We start from the raw sequence: 23,391 nt of genomic DNA, 5'->3' as shown, positions 1-23,391 counted from the left end.
GAAAAAATGGGGACCTGGAGAGAAAATTTCATCTTTAAGATTATATGAACAATCTCACACATGAACAGAAATAGGTGTCAAAGGGCATTCTGATGATGTGTCTGATGGAAAGAGGGAAAAGAGGACTTTGGAAACTAGAGGAAAGGTGAGCCACAAAGTTGAAAAGAATTTGCCTGAGTCTGTGGTAGTCTGGTATGTGTATAATGGCTCAAACTGAACAAGTCTGCCATTGTGGGTCAGTCAGTACTGGGCACGGGGGCAGGCTCTGTACCCCAAGTCTCTGATGGCAAGACAGGAAGAGTTGAGGGGAGTGAGGGCTGTAATTTCATCCATTTGGGCACAGTTCTCAGTGGGCACTGCATTTGGATAAGTTAATAGCTCACCCTACCCAGGCCCACTCCCACCTTCTTCCCCACACCATCCTCAGAAGTCCCGAAACAGCACAAAACTGGCACAACTGTTTGGTAGGGAAATCTTAAAGACCCTGTCAACATATTAAAAGCACATGTTACTAAAATTCCTTCTCTTGGGGAGGAGACATAACCAACATGGACTCCCTTTTCCTACATCCCAAAGACAAACCAAGGTGTGATTCCACTGAAGTTCACTCTGGGAAACCAATGAGTTTATTAGGCTTACTTACAGAGCAGTGTGTGAGGAGCTACACTGGAGCACAGAGGACTCTAAAAGCTGCCGCATGAGAAGGTCTGTACCCAATGTGCATGTATGCATGATGACTCCCCGGTGGCTGCTCCTTCCCCTAGCTTTCTCTATCTGTATCTTCTAGCCTTTCTCAGAGTCTGGGGCCACATTCAATTATGACAGAATTTCCTACAAGTTGGGAGGGGTGGCTGGGTACTCAGGTGAGGGTCCCAGGACCCTCCTTAGCCCCACCTTCCCAAAAAAGGGGGATGTCAGCAATCACCAAGCCCAGATGTGAGGACCTTTGGTGAGCAGCCAGCCTGCCTCCTGAAGATGGCAGCAGCTGGCTTGGAGGATAGCCTTGTACAGAAGCATGTGTTCTTGACTCTATCATTCCCTGTCTAAGTGTTTATAAAGTTGCACTTCTCTTGTGGCTTTATGTTTCAGCATGTCAGTAAATGTACATTATAATTATATACAGTATAACTTTTTTTCTTTGCCAGAGCTGAGGACAGAACCACTGAGCAAATCCCCAACCCTGTACAGTATAACTTTAATGAGATTGTAGTGAAATACCTACATGTTCATCAATAGAGGAATAGTTAAATAAAATTTTGATACTCTTGTATATATATATTGATTGGAAGAATGAATGTTCGTAACCTAACAGAAAACTGTGCTGAAGCACAATAGTCAATGAAAAAGCATATTACAGAGCATCATGTAGGGTATACCCACATGCAATATACCTGACATTTTCTTAAACTTTTTTGAGACAGGATCTCACATACTGCAGGCTGGCTGCAAACTCATTATGTAGCTGTGGATAACCTGAACTGCTAACACCTCCTCACTGGTGAGACTTCAGGTATGCACTGCCATGCCATTTATGCAGAACTGAACACAGGCTTCACACAGGCTAGGCAAACACTTTACCAACTGAGTGAGCTGTATCTCCAGCTCATGCTATGTGCTTACATAAGTGATAAGGACCTAGCAAACAGTTTACAGCTGGTTATTTCTAGATAAAGAAATACTATAGCTGAAGTTATCCTGTTCCTGCCCAGCTCCCAGGGCCTCAGACCCAAGCAAGTAAACACACAGAGATTTATATTGCTTACAAACTGTATGGCTGTGGCAGGCTTCTAGCTATCTAGTTCTTACATCTTAAATTAACCCATTTCTATTAATCTCTAAGTTGCCACATGGCATCGCTTGTTGGCCTTTTGGCTAAGATCAAGTGAAGTTGCCACATGGTTTGTGGCTTACCAGTATCTTTACATGTTGCTTGTCGTGGCAGAGGCTGGCGGCGTCTATCTCCTCAGGCTTCCATTTCCCAGAATTCTCCTCTCTCCTTGTCCCACCTATACTTCCTGCCTGGCTACTGGCCAATCAGTGTTTTATTTATTAACCAATCAGAGCAACACATTTAACATACAGAACATCCCACAGCACTTCCCCTTTTCTTTTTTTTCAAAAAGGAAGGTTTTAACTTTCACATAGTAAAATTACAGATAACAAAACAATTATCAAGCAAGAATTACAATTACAATATCTAGTCAATTTATAATATCTGTTTGGCAAAATTAAAGAAGATATTCTATCTATCCTATATTTGTGAGTCTAAGGTTTCATATCTAACTTACCTTGTATCATAGCTAAGGAAATTATACCTATCTAGTCTTCAACTACATCAAAGACCTCAGAAGGATATAATGTTACCTGAGAAATGAGAGAAGGATGCAAGCATTTTTCAGGAGACTTGTGAGAGTAGACAGAGACAGCTGGCAGCCTGGACAGTTATCCGAAGTTCTTCTGTAAAGTTGGGGCATCTGTCTTCAGCCCACAGGTCCTAGAGTCTCTCAGTCACTTTTCTCAGTGTCCTGTAGAATGTCTGGCAGTTTCCTCTGTGAAGCAGGACCCTGAAGGACCATTTTCCCAAGCAAAGTTCAGTGGTCACCTTCCTATGGGTCCTGCATGTCCAATCTATCAAGCAGTCCAGGCAAGAACTGTTCCTTGCCCAAATGGCTATTTTTGCCAAAGGTGAAGGTAAACTCCATATGGAGTATCTTCAATGCCCATCCTCCTCTCTGAAGTAAATCGGTGCTGCCAGGAGCAGACATGTCTCACTGTCCAGAAAGTCTACATTTTTAAAACATTTTAAATGCCATATTCTGTAGGTCTTTGAAGTGTTTGAAGATTACCTACCTAATTGAATTATATCTATGTATACCTAAAAAACAACATGACTCTAAGTTTGACTATCATAGAAGACTAATTATTAATCTGTATTTTTTAATTATCCATTACAATCTAAATGAGTTACATAAACATAATACCTCAAACAAGAGTAGAAATATACATACAGTATAACAAAATTAGCAAGGTAAAACATTTTAAACAAGTTGTTCTTTAAAAATAGGTTCAACAATCTATCCTTTTATCTTATCATTATCTATACTCTCCCCTTTTTTTTCTTTAGAAAGAGATTGCATTTTAAAAAAAATATTGGTTTATAGTGATATTTTATTTGTATTGAAATGTGATTTTATTTGTATGATAATAAAGTTGCCTTGAGGTCAGAGCAAGCCAGAGCAGAAGCTGGGCGGTAGTGGTGCACGCCTTTAATCCTAGCACTTGGGAGACAGAGCTAGGTAGATCTCTGTGTGCTCAAGGACACAGCCAGCATGGCAGACACACACCTTTAATCTCAATAGCAACCATAGAAGACCTGGAGGTCTGTACAAACAGGCAGTGATGAGGAGGTCATGTGGCTGGGTTTACAACCAATGAGAAAACAGAACAGAAAGTCTATAAATAGACAGGACACACAGAAGTAGGTCTCTGGCGGAGAGGAAGGACAGCAGAAGCAGTGAAGGGTAAGGTTTTCTGCTTTTGCTCTGACCTCATGGTTTTTAACTCTGCAATTGGTTCTGTGTTTCTTATTTAACAAGCCGGTTACATCTACATTGGTTTTTCAGGGTTTGGGGATTTAGCTCAGTGGTAGAGCAGTTGCCTAGCAAGCACAAGGCCCGGGGTTTGATCCTCAGCTCCCCCCAAAAAAATAAAAATAAAAATAAATAAATAAATAATATTGGTTTTTCTCTGTCCCACATCAGAGGGCTCTTTTGATATGGGACAAAAGAATTTCTTAACCTTTTCTTTCAGTAATATGCTTGTGTTTAGAGAAGGAGTGAGCCAATTCCATCTCCAAAGCCAATTTGGTATATTCAGGAATTTGGATGTAGCTTCTCTTACTACTTCCTGCTGGGGGGGGGGGCACGCTGTATCTTATGGGGACACAAAGAAAATTTTAGGATTATGGAGTAATCTGCAAGGGTATATTGTCTGAGCCAGTTGCCTTGAATCCCTTCTGGATGTTGGATCATCTGGGCCATGGTGTCATCAGAGACCTTTCAGGGGGTCTTGGCTGGTCAAACCTGATGTATCTTAATCTGGAACAAATCCATAGCCTCTGGCTTTCTATGGAAACAAAAGCAGAGCCTCCTTTCCAAAGCAACATATCTTTACATCCAAATTTTGAAGTCAAGTTATCTTTAAAATATAAATATTGGCTTAACTCAACAGCTTTTACAATCAAATGTTTTTCTGAAGTTAAAAATCCCAAAGACAACACATCCAGATTGTCTGTGTAATATCAATCCTTATGTGGCTTATTTTTTATATTACATTTACTGTCTCTCATAAAATACGTTTTCAGGAAGCTGGAAAACAGATTTCAAAATTACAATATGCTCTAGCTAATACAGCATTCTTTACATTTTTAACTTCAAGTGTGTGTTTATAGATACATATATATTTACATATAGTTTGTATATATGTATTTTATATGTATATATGCACCTAAAACTGAGATCTGATTTTGAAGGTGCTTAAGTATATTTGTTACATAAAGAGAAAAATATAATAGCTATTGATTGAAAATAAGCATGCATTGTTACAAACAAAAGTACAATTCCCAAATAGAGTAAGGGCCATAGATTTCATGTGAATATAAAGGAAGCATAATAACCAGCACTAATTTCCACCTCAATGATGTAACCAGAGAGATACTGAAGTTAGAGAACTTACCAAAAAGGATTTTAACATAAGATAATTTATCAGACAAATGTATTTAAGATTAACCTTTACTCCTGTAGAACTGTAAAATAACCCAGTTGAACGAAGACAGGCCAAGTTGTATTCCCAGTTGCCCTTCTGTGGAACAATGGCCAAAGAAAATGTGGTCTGTTTATAGGATGGAGTACTGGTCAGCACAGAGAAAAGGAAGAGAAGAAAAAGGAAAACAAGAAACCCTGGTTCACATATACATGATAGAAATGAAAGCCATTATGCTGTGTCAAATAAGCCAGACACAGAAAGACAAACACAGCGTACTCTCACCCACGTGAGGAAACACACAAGCCAGTCTCATGGAAGAGTGGATCAGAAGAGTGGACACCAGAGGCGGGGGAGGGAGTGTGAAGAGAAGATAACAAGGGACACAGACATGGGAAAGAGTTCTGATGTGTCTTTACACACAGGTTAACAACCTACAAGATAATTCACAATGAGAAGAGAACAATGATTCCCACCACATGAAAATGATGACTGGATGATGAGAGGAAAATACAGACGTGACCATTACATATAGAACATAGACTCTGACAAGTCATCCTGGATCACCCATCAGCCTCACAAATATGTGCCAAGATGTGTCAATTAAAAACAGAAAGAAAGTTATGGAACAGTGAAGAAAGAACACCAGGAATGATGACATGTCACAAGCAATCGTTTCCAACCTTCAGTGAGATAGTACATGTGACTATTAATATTATATATGATGATATATGATATCATCTGGCATTTTTCCTGTGAGTGGGTGGATTAATACTTTCAGACATAGGATTTATGTTTTTTCTTAATGTTAGTGATTATGAAACTGACATTTTTCAAAAACTGCATATTTCACTGTAGGTTGTACATAACTCATGAATTTAAAAATTTTTCCTGTTTTGGGTACTCTCATTCTGTTTTTAGTGTTATTAACATTATATTTAATGTTTTTGTATAATTTTCAAATTTTTACAAAATCTTTACCCTTTTCTGGTTTCATTTATAGTTTTACAAATGTTTAAATGTAGGCTATGTTAATAAACACAGAAAAGTAATTTTAAAGGGTACACTTCTGCAGAATCAGGTATTACCAGGCAAGACTACTGGGCATGCCCAGAGCCTATTGGAAGAACAGCTAGAAACCTCTTTTGCTCATTTCAAAACTTGATCAATTTTCTCTCCCCTTGCTATGCTTATGATTGCTTTGGTAGTTTGGATGTAATTGGTCCCCATAAATCTCATAGGGCGTGGCACTATTAGGAGGTGTGACTTTGTTGAAGTGGGTATGGCCTTGTTGGAGGAAGTGGGTCACTGTGGGGGTGGGTGCTGAGGTTTCCTATGTTCAGGACACCCCCCCCCCCACAGCATCATTCCACTTCCTGTTGCCTGCAAGATGTAGGACTCTCAGTTCCAGCACCATGTCCGCCTACATGCTGCTATGCTCCACCATGATGGTAGTAGACTGAACCTCTGAAAATGTAAGTGAGTGACCTCAGTGAAATGTTTTCTTTATAAGAGTTACCATGGTTCTGGTGTCTCTTCACAGCAATTAAAACCCTAAGACAATCACTCTTTTCGTTTTGAAACATGTATGAAGCACCTTTTGAATATTTGTCCATGAGCCCATAGATCTTAGTAATTTCTTCAGTGTACTCATACCAGATGGATACTAGAAAATTTATCTTGACAAGACTGCCAAGTAACAAAACAGATTTGATTACTTCCCTGGTGAAGGCAACTCCAAACTTTCATCTTCTGGAAACCTCTGCAAATCCTTGTAGAAGATGTTTTCACCACACCACTAATCTCTTCCTCAAATACACTGAAAGTAACTTGACAAAACCTAGAAAGAGTACATTTGTTCCCTAAATTCGGTGGCAAAGTATTTACAGTCTGTACGGATGTTGAAGGGGAGTTAACAAAAAATGAGAAAACACAAAACCCACTGTTGCAAAAATAAGAAACAAAACAAAACTCTTAAGCATTTTAGGTTAGCAACATCCCCGGCCCACCCAGTTTCTCTCTGATGGTTTTCCTACTTTGGGCTCCTCCCAAGTGTCTGGAGGCCACAGTGGAGAGTCTTGGTCCTTATAGCAACTTCATATATCAGGCTTTCCCAAGTAAATGCAGAAAAATGTATCAGATGGTAAATAACTAAATTATAAATTATTGTTAGGGGGCCAGATGAGATCAACTTACTCTCCATAATAATTTGGGTTATTAACATTAATTTGATGAAGAAATCAGTAGTCTCTAAAGTAAGATCAAATATTTTTAGTGGATCACACTGTGAAAAAAGGGGGACCAGACAATCGGTTGTATAAGAAGTGTTTTGTAGTGTGCAAGAATAAAACATATTCACTAATGCAGTATTTTTTAAAGATTTATTTTATTTTAATTATGCATATGTCTGTGTGTCTGTGTGTGGGTATTTGCATGTGCACAGGTGCTTGCAAAAGCCAAAAGGGGTCATTGGATCCCTTGAAGCTGGACATACAGGCTATTGTGACCTGCCTGGTGTGAGTGCTGGGAACAAACTCAGGTCCTTGGTAAGCCCTCCTAACCACTGAGACATCTTTCCAGCCATAGCTGTACTAATTTCTTTAACATGATTCAGGTGACTATATTTTCCACACCAAAGCTGAGGTTTTATATAGTCTCACTGAAGATTTTGCAGGAGGGGTGGACATAATAATACATAGATGTGAAAGTTGGTCAATATTTTTAAAAATCTTAATATGTACTTATATATTTAATAAATACATTGTATTTTTAAAAATACGAATAATTGGAACCATCTGGAAAAATCCAAGATATGTGATCTTCCTAACTCAGAGTAATTAATCTTGAAAACACTCTATTTCAATGGCTCAAGAAAATCATCATTTAAAAATTATACCATAGCTTTTTGTTTTGTTTTTTTGGTTTTTTCCAAGACAGGGTTTCTCTGGTGTTTTGGTGCCTGTCCTGGGTCTCGCTTTGTAGATGAGGCTGGCCTCGAACTCACAGAGATCCACCTGGCTCTGCTTCCCAAGTGCTGGTATTAAAGGCGTGTGCCACCACCACCTGGCTTGTTCCATAATTTTATGTCCTGTATTAGTTAAGTTTCCAACGCAGTGAGAAAATCAAGTTGAAAGTAGGAAAGAGTGATTTTCCCTCATAGTTTCAGAGGTCACTCGGCCTCTTCCTGTAAGCCTACGGCGAGGAGAGCGTGAGGGACCTGATAGTTGCTGTCTGGTGGTTGGGAAGGAGGGAGGGGGGGAGAGGAGAAAGGGAAGAAGGAGGAAGAAAAGAGGAGAAACAGAAAATAGATAGTAGAAAGAGAGAGAAGGAAAGAAGGAAGATAGGAAAGAAGAAAGGAAGGAGGGAGGGAGGGAGGGAGGAAGGGAAGAGAGGGAGGGAGGAAGGGAGAGAGGAGGAGAAGGAAGCGAGCAGAGTCATGTTCCCAATGACTTGACTCCTCTCCTAAAAGGCACCCTCTCCTAAAGGTTTTACAATCTACCAATAACACTACGGGCTGCCAATCAAGCCTTCAACACATGGACCTTTGAGAGTCCGGGCATAAACTACAGCGATGACTAGCAAGATTGTGGCAGAGTGTTTCCTTAACACAATCACCCAGGGTCAGTTTCTGTCCCTGAACCCGGGAACCTCATTACCTGTGGATTCCAGCAACGTGCTGAACAGAGATAATTGATTTAGTCTGCAGCAATTTGTTGGCTCAGTCCTGATTTTGTTTGCTTTTGGTTTGATTTTTGCCTTTGTTGTTTGTTTTGCTTTGTTTTTAGCAACAGCATCTCAATCATTCTTATCTCAGGCTGGCCTGGAATTAAGAATCCCAGCTTAGCCTCCAACTCATAGTGATCCTCCTGTCTCAGACTCCCAAGTGCTGGGGTTCCAGGTATGTTGCATGGCTGGCTGTGATCCAACCTTTCCAACAGTGGTTATTTACTTGGACCACTTCTCAAAAGACACAAATCCACCTGTATTTGAAGAACAAACTGCTCAACCACACGGTATCAGAGGCATGTGTATACTCACTCTCTTTTGTGTGTATTTAAAACATAATACTTTTATTTTTGCCTAAAATGTGCACTTGCCAGTTGTCAAAAGAAAGTCATGATTAAGCACCCCATCCTTTAAAATTACAAAGTTTAAATTTATAGAAAGTGTCTGCCATCTACTTTACAAAGAAATGAAATCACCAACCCATGATTTCCCCAGGGAACGTAGGCCGCACTGAGGGAGCCGAAGTGTAAGGCATTGCACAGTCGTCACACTGTGTACACGGACACGACTGGTTCCAGTTGACTGTGGGAGCTCTGTGCTGTTTTCCCTCCTCTCAAGGACAGAAACAAATTCCCTTGGCGAGCTGATGATTTCTTTGTACTTCGTTTACAAGCCACCCAACCTCCTCTTTTACTTCCCACCTTCCCCACCAAAGCAATACTAGCATAGCCTCCCTTCAGGGTCTCCTGGGGCATGGCGGTGACTTCAGAGAGCAAATATTGTTCTCTTTCAGAATGTCAATTTTACCAATATGAAAATAATGATGGGTCACACTCATGTGCTCCTCCACTATGGCCAGGCATGCTCTCAGGAGTGAACATAAATGAACCAGTTTAGTCTTCACACGGATGGTGAAGGGAGTGATGTCTCCATTTTCCTAAACACAAAGACTCTTAGGTACAGAGAGGGTTTAGCTATTCAGTCAAGGCTAGCAGGGACAGAGCTGCCTGGGATTTGCATCAAACTGGCTCCCCAACTCACACATAGTTTTTAACAACAAAGGCATGCATATAATCACTTTGATGGTGTATATTTAAAGGTATAAAACTTTTATCTTTGTACAAACAAATAAAAAAAAAAAGGAAGAAAGAAAAAAAGAAAACTGGGCAGTGGTGGTGCACGCTTTTAATTCCAGCACTTGGGAGGTAGGGGCAGGCAGATCTCTGAGTTTGAGGCCAGCCTGGTCTACACAGTGAGTTCCAGGACAGCCAGGGCTACACAGAGAAACCCTGTCTTGAAAAACAAACAAACAACCAAAAACGTCTACCTTTGCTTACAGAAAAGGCACAGAAGTACCACATCCTTTAAAAGTACCCCTTCCCCCTACAGTTACTTGTTTCTGCCGTTGTGTGTTGTGTGTTTGTTCACCTCCTGAACCAGGCAGACTTTGAATTACAGACATGTAGGTGACAAGCGGGAGGGAGAACGAGGATGGAATTCTGGCTAGCCTGAGCCACATAGTGAGTTCAAGGTCAGCCCGGGCTTCCTAGTGAATTCCTGTCTCAAAATAGCAACAGCCACAAAACAAAGACATATGCTCTCCCATCCCCCAACCCCTTAGGTTTCAACACAAAATTTCCTTCAGAAACCTATCGTTCTGAGTCTCTTGACCTTTTTCTTGAAAATAATTATAATATTTGCAATGTCTTATAGGCAAAGCAGAACAGTGAAATCATGCCTGTGAAGGTTCTTTGTAAAGTGTTTTAACCTAAAGAGCCATTATACTTTGGGTGAGGTATGGTTAGGATGCAGTTTCAGCCATGCTTGATGAAAATGCTGGGCCAAAGCCTGAAGACAGTGAGTAGAGCTGTGATCTCAAACTCAGGGCTGTTGGTGTGTGAATCCCATGCTTCTAACCACCCCATTGCACTGACCTCTGATCCCTGTCTGTGTAACATCACACACCTCACCATTGTTTCCCTGAACAGTTTACTTGAAAGTACAAGTGTTGTGAATATTAATTATCTTCCAAGATTTTCCCTTAAGACGCCTCATTGACAGGCTTAAATTAGAAATTCTGGGTGGTTTTCTTTCTTTTATTTTTGCTTTGCTTTTTACTAATTTATTTTACCTTTTTTTGAGATTTGATTTTTTTTCTTTTTTCTTTTTTTTCTTTTTTTGGTTTTTCCAGACAGGGTTTCTCTGTAGCTTTGGAGCCTGTCCTGAACTAGCTCTGTAGACCAGGCTGGCCTCAAACTCACAGGTATCCGCCTGCCTCTGCTTCCCGAGTGCTGGGATTACAGGCGTGTGCCTCCACCGCCAGGTGAGATTTGATTTTAATTATAATATTTCTCCCTTCCCTTTCCTCCCTCCAAATCCTTCCATATACCCCACCCTGCTCACCTTCAAATTCATGGCCTTTATTTTCACCAATTGTTATTATTATCCATAGATGTATCTGCATATATACATAAATATTCCTAAATATAACCTGTCAATCCATATAATATTACTCATATGTATGTTTTCAGGGCTGACTGTTTGGCTCTGGACAACCAGTTGGTGGCCCTGAGGAGAGCCACCTCTCCTGCCCCAGCTTTACTCAGTGGCTTATAGTTCTTTGTATAGGGTCACGGCCTCCTGGGCTTTGTCCCCTGTGCTTTGTCAGGTTCTCTGGTATCCTTGATTAGCTCACATTTGGGCAGTCATGTTGGTGAGATTGTATGGGTGTGGCTTCCTATGCAACTAGAAGACATAACCTCGTGGCAAACTCCCTGAGCCTCTGACTCTTCCAGTCTTCCCACGCCCATTTTCTACAATGTTCCTGAGCTTAGGTACAGAAGTGTTTCATGGATGTGTCCACTAGGGACCAGGCTGCACTACTCTCCATATTGACTCATGGTTTTCTGTAGTGGTCTCTTTCTGTTATAAAGAGACATACACTTGAGGGAAGAAGACTACATGGTCTTAAGTCCAATTAGAGGGTAGTTGGTTGCTGCCAAATAATGTGTACCACTGCTGCACCAGTCAGGTGGTTATTGATGTAGTTCGAAGGTGTCATAGTTGGGTGGGTCTGTTGGTTGCTTTTCTTCTTTGGAAGTTGCATGGTGCCTTCTGATGCCATAAAAGGTATTCCTCAGGGAGGGAGCATTCAAGTAAGTTGCTCAGGGGCCTTTGGGTCCTATTTCTGAAGGGCATGGTGTCTTTAGCAATAGGGACTCACTTTCTACTTCTAGGGGGTAACCTAGGGTAACAGTGACTGACTTTATATTTGAGAGTCTCTTAGCCCTAGCTAACACCTCAAAAGAGGGCTTCTCCTGTCAGGTATTGGGGTTTTGTTTAGTGGCGTGTCTTAGTCAGGGTTCTATTGTTGTGAAGAGACGTCATGACCAGGGCAACTCTTATAGGAGAAAGAATTTAATGGGGGCTTTCTTACTGTTTCAGAGGTCTAATCCATTATCATCACGGTGGGAAGCATGGTGGTACACAGGCAGACATGGTACTGGAGCAAGTAGCTAAGAGTTCTGCATCAAATCCACAGGCAGCTGGAAGAAGAGAGAGAGCCACTGGGTCTGGCTTGGGCCTTTGAAATCTCAGAGCCCACCCCTAGCGACACACTTCCTCCAACAAGGCCACACCTCCTAATTCTTTCAAATAGAAGCATTCAAATCTATGAGCTGATGGGGGCCATTCTTTTTCAAACCACCACAGTGGGCTTCTGTTCTCCGAGGGAGCACTGTCAGCCTAGATGAGGAAAGTTCATTAAAACTATATATACATACATATATATATATATATATATATATATATATATATATATATATACACACACATATATATACACACACACACACACACACACACACACACACACACACATATACTGAATTACATGTATTATTTTTAGGGAAATAGTTAATCATATGACTCCTTGTGGCTTTTTTTTTTTTTAACCAGAGCTGAGGTCCAAACCCAGGACTTTACACTTGCTCTACTGCTGAGCTAAATCCCCAACTCTCTTTGTGGCTTTTTTAGCCATCTATTTTGTTATTTTTCCTCTCTCCCTGCCTCCTCCTATATTTATCTTTTCCCCTTTAAATCAGAAATGCTTCCCTTCAACTTCCATAGAGAGCTGGAGGAGGTAGCAGAGAGAGAGGTCAGGCCACAAAAGCTATAGGAAGTGTATCCAGGCAACCTGAAACACCTGGTGAGGCAGAGCTTTCTTCCTTTGGCAAGCTGGGGATGGTACAGGCAAATCCTTCAGAATGTCTGATGCTCAGATTCCCACCTAAGAGGGCAACTTTCCTCAGTCTTGAATCCTCAGGAAACAGTTCTGGGGAAGCAGTAGCAAGTCTCTGTACATCCTGTTTCCATGATTGTGGGAGACAGAAGTTAAAACCAAAGCCAAAATAGACACCATAAAAATCACATCATCACCACTTGCTTCTCACACTGCCCTTCCTAAGAGCTAAGTAATTCTAAGACCACTGCTGGGGATCTCTTCAAACCAGCCAAGAAGTGTCTCCTGGCTCAGTGTCTCCCATGCACTCTGGGACTCCTGGAAGCCCTTCAGCAGGTCAGACCATAGCAAGAGTGACAGGTGAGGCTTGGGAATCATTGCATGTCAGATTTTGTGTCATAGAACACAAACGTAATAAGTGAAGAAAGATGAAAGATTTAAAAAAAAAGGAAAGAAAAAAGGGCTTGAAGAAAGTCTGCAAACAAAGTGCATGGTCGAATACATTGTAATATATTTTAATTAAAATATAAAATCATGCCGGGCGGGGGTGGTACATGCCTGTAATCCCAGCACTTGGGAGCAGAGGCAGGTGAATCTCTGTGAGTTCCACGCCAGCCTGGTCTACAGAGCTAGTCCAGGACAGGCTCCAAAGCCACAGAGAAACCCTGTCTCGAAAAACCAAAAACAAACAAATAATAAATAAATAAAATAAAAAATAATTACCAGAGCTTCTTTTAATACATGTTAAACTTAATCTCTTTTTGAAAGTAAAGTAAAAAATTAAGAAAAGTGAATACCTATGTGTATTAGTCAAAGTTCTCTAGAGAAATGGTACTGATAGAATCAATCTGTCTTATCTTTCTATCTATCTATCTATCTATCTATTATCTATATACCATCTGTCTATCTTCTACCATCTACCATCTATCATCTATCTACCTCTATCATCTATCTATCAATCAATCTATCATATCTATCCATCTATCTATCATATCTATCTATCTTATCTATCCATCTATCTATCATATCTATCCATCCGTCCATCTATCATCTATCTATCTACTATCTATCTATCTATCTATCTATCTATCTATCTATCTATCTATCTATTGGTCTATCCACCTATCTATCTGTCTGTCTATCTATCTATCTACCTACCTACCTACCTACCTACCTATCTACCTAGGAGATTTATTAGACTGGCTTGCAGAATATGTTTTGAATATTCCAACAATGGCTGTCTTCTGATGTGAAGTCCAAGAATACAGAAGTTGTTCAGACCATGAGTCTGGATGTCTCAGCTGGTCTTCAGTACACTCAGGAATTCCAAAGAAGGCTCCTACAACAGCGAAGAAGAAGTTTACTTGTCAGCAAGAGCAAGCTCAGGTGAGAGCTTCTCCTCCTTTGTTCTTCACAGAGGCCACCCCCAGGTGTGGCCCAGATTTAAGGTGGCTCTTCCTACCTCAAGTGATCCAATCAAGAAAAATCCCTCAGGATTTTAGTTCCAGATGTAGTCAAGCTGACAACCACGAATAGCCATCACACCATATATGTCAAAACATACAACTCAAAACATGAACACCAAATAATTTCCCATCAGGCCATACATTTCTATCCATTTGTTTCTCATTCACTTCTTCAACAGACACTGCTGACTGTCTGAGGGTAAGGGCTGGCTCTGTGGCAAGAGCTTAGTCTGTGGTTCCATTGATCATTCAACTGGAGTCAATAACTATAATGAAGACAGAAATAAATTACCATCTTAGCCGTAATACATGGAGTGGCAGAACTCACTGAAAGGCGGGAGCTCTGTGGTGGCTCTGCACTGTTCCTCTTCCCTGGGTGGAGAAACACGATTCTGTAATGTTCACTGTCTTCCCTTGTCCCTCTTGTCCCTCTTAGTAGGCTTTACCCCCATCCTACTGCAGAGGGGGAAGACAGAACACTGAGGAGTTGACTGGGGGGGGGGGGGCAAGAGAAGTGTTGAGCTACCTCCCTGGGCCAGGGTTATGAAGGGCTGGAGTCTGTAACAGTTAGAAGGGGCCAGGAGGCCAGCCTCCTTACTTTTCATTTTACAGATGGGGACACAGGGCTTATCCACTTATTCGAGGTCACAGAGATAATGGACACTACTGGGCTAGAACACTGGCTCCCCAACTTCGTGGAAAAGTTTACAATCCTCCTTTCTGCTGGGTGGAATCCATAGCCAAAGAGTCAACCCACCACAGCCTTCTGTGGCCTCTTCTGCTGTTTTTATCTTCCTATATGAAAGTACTTTATCAATCTCAACCGGGTGGTGGTGGCACACGCCTTTAATCGAAGCACTCGGGAACTACAAGGAGAAAACCCTGTCTCGGAAAAAAAAAAAAAAAAAAACCAAAAAAGAAAAAAAAAAAGATTTAAATGAAAGTACTTTATCTCCAAAAATGTAGAACTCAAGGTCTTCTGTTCTTACCAAAACAAAACCAAACCAAACAAACCCCGAAACCAAAACCACACACACGCACACACACACACACACACACACACACACACACACACACACACACCATGTACATCACTTGTAGGACTTATCCTCATACCTTCCATTAGTTTTAAGTGATATTTATTTACGTGTATGAATGTAAATGGAGAGATAGAGGAGGACAGCTTTCTGGAGGCAGTTCTCTACTTCCCCCATGTAGGCAGGGCTTGGGAATTGAACTTTCGTCGTCAGGCTTGGCTCTCTGGCCCTTCTCAATTATTTTTGCTACTCTGCCTACAAAGAACAAAGTATAATTTCTCTACACTTTTGGAAAATGAAGCTGGTAACCCTAGCTGAACTTGACGGCTTTAAAGATCTGTTCAGCCAGGCAAAGAAATGCCAATCTGTTTCTCATTGTGTCTTCCTCTGACGTTTGAATTTTGCTGGCTAGTTATTAGAATTTAAGAACAACATATTCCTCATTTTCACTTTGTCAGTAATGACCTGGGAGAATTGTTGATTAGTTACAATGAAGGCGCTCCTTTGACCCCTTTGCGGAATGCGTGTCCTGCCTTTAATAACCAGCTAGCAAACGCACGTAAAGAAGACTAAGCACCTGCTAACAGGATTTAGCCTGGAATTAACGCAGATCGTGTGTCCATCCTGTTCCAGCTTTAGCGTCCCAAGGTCCTTGTCTTTCAGAGACACAGTTGGCGGCGGCGCCCTAAAGGCACCCAAGGTTCTCGGTGGAACCTACGGTCGAACATTTTGTGAGATTCAAACACCCGAGTTTCCCCGGTACAGAACCTCAGTACGACACTGAAACTATTAGCCAACTCATCCCCAGGCACCGGGGTGGCAAAGCACCGGCTGGAACGCGGAGCCAACGGGTCTGTCCTGCCGAGCAAGTTTCTGCTGGGGGACGCCTGCGAAGCTCCGCCACGCCGCGGCGTGTCAAGCCGGGCCGAGTCCCTTGAAGGAGTCGGCTGAGCTCCGTCCCTGCACCGTCGAGGGCTTCCCGTCCCCGGGGCTCGCCTCCCAAGTCCTCCAGCCCCTGGCTCGGCCGGGGTCCCTAGCCCAGCGCGTACCTTTCCGAGCCCCCACCTGCGCGCGGGGCGGGGCGGGGCCGGGGCAGCGACGTCAGCGCCCGGGGCGGGGCCTCGGGCACCGCAGTGCAGCGCCGAGGGGCGGGCGGGGCGGGGCCTGCGGCGCGTGACCGTGCTGCGGGAGCTCGGCGGCGGGAAGGTGGGGCGGGCGGACGGGCGGGCGAGCCGGCGAGCGGGCGGGCCGGCCGGGTGGCGCGGTCGCGAGGCGCGAGGGAGGGCCGGGCTGCTCCTCCGCCCACTGGGGCCCGTGCGTGGAGCCGCGCACCTGGCAACGGCGTCGCGTCCCCGCCCGCCCGCCCGCGCTGCCCGCGCCGCCCCGCACCCCCTGCCGGCGGCCTCGAGCGCTCGCTCGTTGATGCCGTTCTCGGGGTGACCCGGCGCGACTCCGCGGTGGCGGGGCGCTAGACGACGCCAGCCCAGCGACGCGGGAGCGGGACATGCTGGAGCTGCGGCACCGCGGGGGCTGCCCCGGCCCCGGGGGAGCGGGGACGCCGCCACCCCGCGAGGGAGAGGCGGCCGGCGGCGACCACGAAACCGAGAGCACCAGCGACAAAGTGAGTGAGTGAGTGGGGCGGGGCCGGGGCCCCGGAGCGGGCGTGCCGCGGGGGTCCTGCGTGTCCCCTTCCCCGGGGGGCGTGCGAGCTCCGCACTTGAACCTGACTTCTTCCCCTGATCCTCCCCTCCCTCCCTCCAGTCCACCCCGCTCTGGGGTCGGGATGGAACCCGTCACCGCGGGCGCTCCGGCTGTCTAGTGGCCGCCAGCTCTCTCGCCTTCCCTTGGTAGGGCGACAAAGTTGGGAGTAAACTTAAGACGGGCACCTTGGGCTCTGGGCTGTCATTGGAGCCTGACGCAGGCAGGCTCTGGAGCTACTCCAAGCTGCGCTTTCGTTTCTCTGTTCTTTTTCCGGGCTGATAGATTCCGGAGGGTTGAGGCTGTCGTACCCGGGGAGCACGTGAGTGCCTGGCACCCAGGGCAGTCCTGGTCCCACCACTGGTTTTCATTTAAGCGAACAGGCTAATGCCAGACTTTAAGTACTCCCTTACCTTTAAAATAGATTAACCTTGCTTGCAGAGGTAATACCATTATTATAGTTAAGGCTACAAGGAGTCGAGAGTTTAGGTGTGTTTCCTAAACTGGGGCCAGTAAGAACTTTTGGAGGAAAAAAAAAATGCAAGTTTTATCGTCGGATGAAATAGGTAGATTGGGAAGTTGGGCCAGAGAATACATGTACTATGAAAGCTTATGTTTACAGAATTCCACTTTGCTTGAGAAACTCAAAACTTTTGAAATCATTCTTAGAATTCTTTTGTGGAAGATCAGTGTGGTGGTGTTTGCCCTTAGTCCCAGCACCAGGGGATAGGGAGAGTTGGAGGCAAGGAAATCATTCTCAGTTTTGTAGTAAGCTCAACGCTGGCCCTGGCCTCAAAAAGCAAGCAAGCAAGCAAGTAAACAAACAAACTACTCAAGTTGTCTTTGGATGACCAAGGTCAAGCTCACTGCGTTTGGTACTGGAACCTAACTTCCCCATCTCTGTCTGCTGTTCTGACACCCCAAGCATCCTGATTGTTCCTCCCAAAACTTACATTAATGAACTTGATGGAGCTTGAGTTACAAATCTGTGCTAAGATAACATGGAAGCAATAAATGTGATGGTGATTTTTAGGACCAAAACTTTAGACTCAATGAGTTGACAGCTTCCTTCCTATTCTTGATGGGCATGAGGATGAAGTGAGAGCCTGGGAAGTACATGTGCCAAGGAAATAGACAAAATACATTTTCCGGCTCTGGAAGGTTGAAAACTGGAAGCAATGGGCTAAGAACAGCCTTTGTGAAAACTGCCTTGGAAACTAGACCAAAAATAGAATTAATTAGGTTGGGGTTTTGTTTTAGCACTGGTATCCTTTGGAATCAAGGAAATACCAGCCTCCTCATGTTGACTTCCTTAACTGGAGAAAGCTAACGAGCTCTTATTAAGACAAAACATGGCCTGAAAATGGGAAATGGTGCATAAAATAGCTTTTGAATTTATTTGCTTACATTTCAAACACCATAATGTATTTAAAATAGGAACAGCCTCTGTGGAGTCCTTTGAGTCATTAGAATCGGCATCTCCCTTGGTGACTTGTTTACCACACTGGCTTCTGTGTTTATTCATAAGTGCTGTGTTGTTAGCTGTCATTGATAGATACTTTGGTGGATGTGGTTTTCTGAGATGAAATGTGTCCATCTGTAACTCATTTTGCTGTGAGTGGGTTTTTACAACGAGGTGAGCTTGTTCAAACTGTGCTGAAATGTTCCTGTCCTTCCAGAGCCCCATCTCAAGGAGCCCTTGACTTGCCAGGCTCTGAGGCCTTGAGCTGTATCCTCTGTCTGTCCTTCCTTATCAGGGTGTGTATTTGAACACACCTATATTTCCAGGTCAAGGGCTATTTTTAAATCAGTTGCCTGTTGGAGGCTGGTTAATATTTGGTCCATCGAAACTCTTTAAGTGCTGTTCTGTTCAAGAGCCAGTAAAGAAGAAGAAGGAAAAGAAAATCCTTTTGAAATTAATGCAAGAAGTGGAGGAGGTGCTTTATATCCTGCTGTTAAACTACACTCCCATGCTTTGCCATTTTGTAGCCTTTATAATGGTACTGTTAATGTGACATTTCCATTGTTCAGGACCCCGAGACTTCTGCCCAGAGAAAGCTCTGTGTTCCAGAGAATTAACGTGTGAAAAAAGTGCTCCTTACCTCCAGGAAAATGTTCCAGGACTTGAAATGGCTGAGTAGTACAGAGAACAAGGACCCCCTACCCAGCCCTACCCTGGAGCAGCCTTGTATGGGTTAGATTCAGTAGACAGCTGTGAAGGCTGTGTAAGCATTGGGGGGCCTGAATGAACTCTACTTGGAGAATGTAGGAGAAGCTTTAAAGAGGGTTGAAGTAGGAAGTGAAGATGCCTGGGAATTCAGTCAGGTGGACAAGGTTAGGGCAGGGGTTAGGACAGGGGTTAGGGAAGGGTTAGGGCAGGGGTTAGGGTAGGGGTTAGGGAAGAGGTTAGGACAGGGGTTAGGGCAGGGGTTAGGGAAGGGGTTAGGGAAGGGGTTAGGACAGGGTTAGGGTTAGGGCAGGGGTTAGGACAGGGGTTAGGACAGGGGTTAGGGAAGGGTTAGGACAGGGTTAGGACAGGGGTTAGGGAAGGGGTTAGGACAGGGTTAGGGCTAGGGAAGGGGTTAGGACAGGGGTTAGGGAAGGGGTTAGGACAGGGGTTAGGACAGGGTTAGGACAGGGGTTAGGACAGGGGTTAGGGCAGGGGTTAGGACAGGGGTTAGGACAGGGGTTAGGACAGTGGTTAGGACAGGGTTAGGATAGGGGTTAGGACAGGGGTTAGGGAAGGGGTGAGGACAGGGGGTTAGGGAAAGGGGTTTAGGACAGGGGTTAGCGGAAGGGGTTAGGACAGGGTTAGGGAAGGGGTTTAGGACAGGGGTTAGGGAAGAGGTTAGGACAGGGTTTAGGGCTAGGGAAGGGGTTAGGACAGGGGTTAGGGAAGGGGTTAGGACAGGGGTTAGGGAAGGGGTTAAGGACCAGGGGTTAGGGAAGAGGTTAGGACAGGGGTTAGGACAGGGTTAGGGAAGGGGTTAGGGAAGGGGTTAGGACAGGGGTTAGGGAAGAAGTTAGGACAGGGGTTAGGGAAGAGGTTAGGACAGGGGTTAGGACAGGGTTAGGGAAGGGGTTAGGACAGGGGTTAGGGAAGAGGTTAGGACAGGGGTTAGGACAGGGGTTAGGACAGGGTTAGGACAGTGGGTTAGGACAGGGGTTAGGACAGGGTTAGGACAGGGGTTAGGACAGGGGTTAGGGAAGGGGTTAGGACAGGGGTTAGGGAAGGGGTTAGGACAGGGGTTAGGGAAGGGGTTAGGACAGGGGTTAGGGAAGGGGTTAGGACAGGGGTTAGGGAAGGGGTTAGGACAGGGGTTAGGGAAGGGGTTAGGACAGGGGTTAGGGAAGGGGTTAGGGCAGGGTTAGGACAGGGGTTAGGACAGGGTTAGGGCAGGGGTTAGGGAAGGGGTTAGGACAGGGTTAGGACAGGGGTTAGGGAAGAGGTTAGGACAGGGTTAGGGTTAGGGCAGGGTGTTCTAGGCAGAAGGCATGCAGAACTGCTTCTTGACTGGGCATTCTAGGGATGGAACACAGAAGTTAGTCTGGAAACCCCAGAGCATAAACTTGGCCTGTTTGGAAGGTGGGGTTGAGCGCTGGCCTGCCTTGTAGCCTGTGATGTTCCTCTTTTATTCATGGACTCTGGGAAGCTGCTGGACTGGGCGTTGTTGTTGCTTTGGTTACTGGTTTCCTTTGAAGTAGCTCTTCTGTGTAGTCCACACCATCCTCTTGTCTTTGCCTCTCTGGTACTGGGGTTGTGTGTGTGTGTACCACCACACCTTGCTTGCCGCTGGAAACTTCTGCAGAGACATGCATAGGTCAAGAGCAGTGGTCTAGAAAGTGCTGGAAGGGGGGACTCCGAAAAGGAGGGCATTGTAGAGCTATTTAGGGGAATTGATGGGCCGGTTGTCAGCCTAGGGGAGATGGTGTCCTACAGTGGAGAGAAAGCACGTTCTGTCAAAAGATGGTGGTGGGACCATGGCATCAGTCATGGTAAGACTAAAGAAAGAGCATCCATATTAGAAAAGAGTCAGGGATGTAAAGAGTAACAAAGATGAAGATCCTGAAGGCTAAAAGAGGAGGGGCTGCTTGGAAGGTGTCCTCAGTGGTACTCTAGAATACAGGCTGAGGCGCCAAAGATCTTCGTGGAAACCAGGCTTTATATTAGGGAAGTGAGAGGAGCATACTTGGTAGCTGTGGTTGGGAGGTGACAGTGTAAGGGCTTTAAGACAGGAGGACCAGCCCCTCCAGACTCAGGGAGCTATGCAGAAGAGGGGGAGAGACTGTAAGAGCCAGAGGGGATGGTTGACTCACCACAGGACTCATGCACGAATGAAGTCATTGGAGACTGAGGCAGCATGCACAGAGCCCGCATAGGTCCCAGCATGGGGAGGGGAAGTGGACACAGGCTCCTACCCCTAACCAAGAAACTATCCTCATCTGATACCTACTTGCAAAGAGAAGATCAGTTTTCTCCAGTAGAGTGTCACTGGGTGTATCAGCCGCATCCCCGGGCAGGCCCCAGGTCCAGGACTTGTTGGCCAACACAGAATGAACTCAGTGGCACTTTTGTGGACTTCCTGTTTCACTTTGGTTTTTGGTTTTGAGAGAGAGGGAAAGAACATAAAGTTGGGTGGTTAGGGACGTGGGGAAGGCCTGGGAGGGGTGGAGGGAGGGGAAATATGATTAAAATATATTGTATGAATTTTTTTCATTACAAAAGGATAAGGGAAGATGTTTTCGGTGGAGGGAGGTGTGTTCTTAGAAAGAGGTCAGTGAGAGATGAGGTGCTGACATGGGTGAGTAGGCGTAAGCACTGGGCAGGAATGAGTGGAGAGCACAGGACAGTGTACATATATACCAGGAAAGCAAAGACAGATGGGCACGTCTTCCTTGAGGAAAAAAAGCAGAAATAGAGTCCAGAGCCATTTTGAAAAGCAGAAGAGCAAAGATCCAGGTATTTGCCTTGGGCCCTCCACTTTCCCAGTCCAATGGGGACTTAGAACCAGTGAGCACTAATGAATCTAAGAAACAAATGAGCTTACCCGAACACACTGGTGGTGGGTTTCCCTTTTAAGGCTCAGGACATTAAATGACCAGGAAGCAGTTAATAGATCTGTGAAAGCCAGTGCAGAGTGTTAGCACCCAATCTGTGTAGTTCCCTGTAAGTCATAGCTTTTGATGTTTGTAAGGGGGCTCAGTTCAGAGTCTGTCTGGGCTTTTTCACTTGCTCCTTACTGTGTGTTCAGAGTAATAGCTGAGGGGAAAGCGGTTGGTGCCTCACAGTGGGAGAGCAGGTGTGACAGAACTGAGAACTGGGGTGCCTCTCAGTGTGAAGACTTGCTTATGGTGGGTAACTGTAATACAAATGTGTGGAATTGTGGAAACAGCCAGAAGGGTTTTGAGGAAGATCAGCATCTTCAACTGAATGTTCTGCCCATCAGGACCTCCTGTTGACAGCTGATGTGTCACTGAAATGCTCCCTCTTGGGCCTCCAAAGAACAGGGCCTTCCTGAGCAAGTGTGTTCAGGAATAAGCTGGGCCACTACAGTCAGTTCTGAAGTTGTGCATGTGTAGACAGAAAGCTGTGGGGAGGTAAGGATTGGTCCTTGGCCATTTAAAAGTCTTTTTATATTTGGGATTTCTGAAGAGCAGCCTGGTGTCACTGCATGAACTTTTACATTTTGGGTCTTGACTTCTTAGCATTTCATCTTATTATTTTGAGAAATTTCCCACAAAATATTATCAGCTGTCTATAACAAATTATCTATTCCACTAGAGTGGACTTTCTGATGCAAGCAACCAGTATTTTGTGCATGTCATAACTGTACTAGGGAAAGGCCGGGCATTTTGTTTATTTAGTTAATTTTTTTCACACTTTACAGGTCTTTTATTTTTTCCTACCTGTTATGCTGTGAATTCATAGTGGCTGGTCTCCAGTGGTTCATACTTCTTCCACTGGTTCTTGCCAAGTGTGTTTCTCTAGGTGAAGCCGGCTGGCGTGTTGGCCAGACCAAGTGCCCCCTTGCTTCCTTCTTTTCCATGACCGTCTTCCCTCACTAATTGATGATGCTCTTGGCTCTTGGAATGCTTACTGTGGTCAACAACCATTGGTTCTCTTGACAAGAATCTTGCTCTGCAGTAACCGCCTCTTCCTGTTCCATGGTGGTGACATTTATGGGGCATCCTTGTTAAGTGTTCCTGGGCCCTCATTAGCACCGTGTCACCCTGTGTTTCTGGAGGACACATGTCCCACACTTCTCTTTTCCCTTGTGTTGGTCACTTTGGCAATTTACTGGAAGATGATCGTCCTGGTCAGAAGGAGGTGGGGCAGTTTAGAGTGGTCCTCTAGAAAATGATCTTGTAAACACTGATAGACAATAATAGAGTATCATTATTCTGTGTTTATGTATTGACATGTCTGCACTCTTGTAAGACAGACATTTACATATTCATAGAT

The 23,391-nt window shown here is 44.5% G+C and overlaps 1 protein-coding gene across 1 annotated transcript in view; it reads left to right on the top strand.

Moving 5' to 3' along the window:
* The first annotated feature begins 16,469 nt into the window (after nt 1-16,469).
* Nucleotides 16,470-23,391, top strand: part of Cds1 (CDP-diacylglycerol synthase 1) — a 66,496-nt gene continuing 59,574 nt past the window's right edge. Inside the window, exon 1 of the mRNA XM_036201027.1 lies at nt 16,470-16,851. Within this exon, the coding sequence (XP_036056920.1) occupies nt 16,735-16,851 (117 nt within the window). The 5' untranslated portion in view covers nt 16,470-16,734. The remainder of the gene's footprint in view (nt 16,852-23,391) is intronic.

Source organism: Onychomys torridus, chromosome 10 (genome assembly GCF_903995425.1).
Source record: "Onychomys torridus chromosome 10, mOncTor1.1, whole genome shotgun sequence".
In the NCBI taxonomy this organism is placed as follows: domain Eukaryota; kingdom Metazoa; phylum Chordata; class Mammalia; order Rodentia; family Cricetidae; genus Onychomys; species Onychomys torridus.
This window is presented reverse-complemented; position numbering and strand designations above follow the sequence as displayed.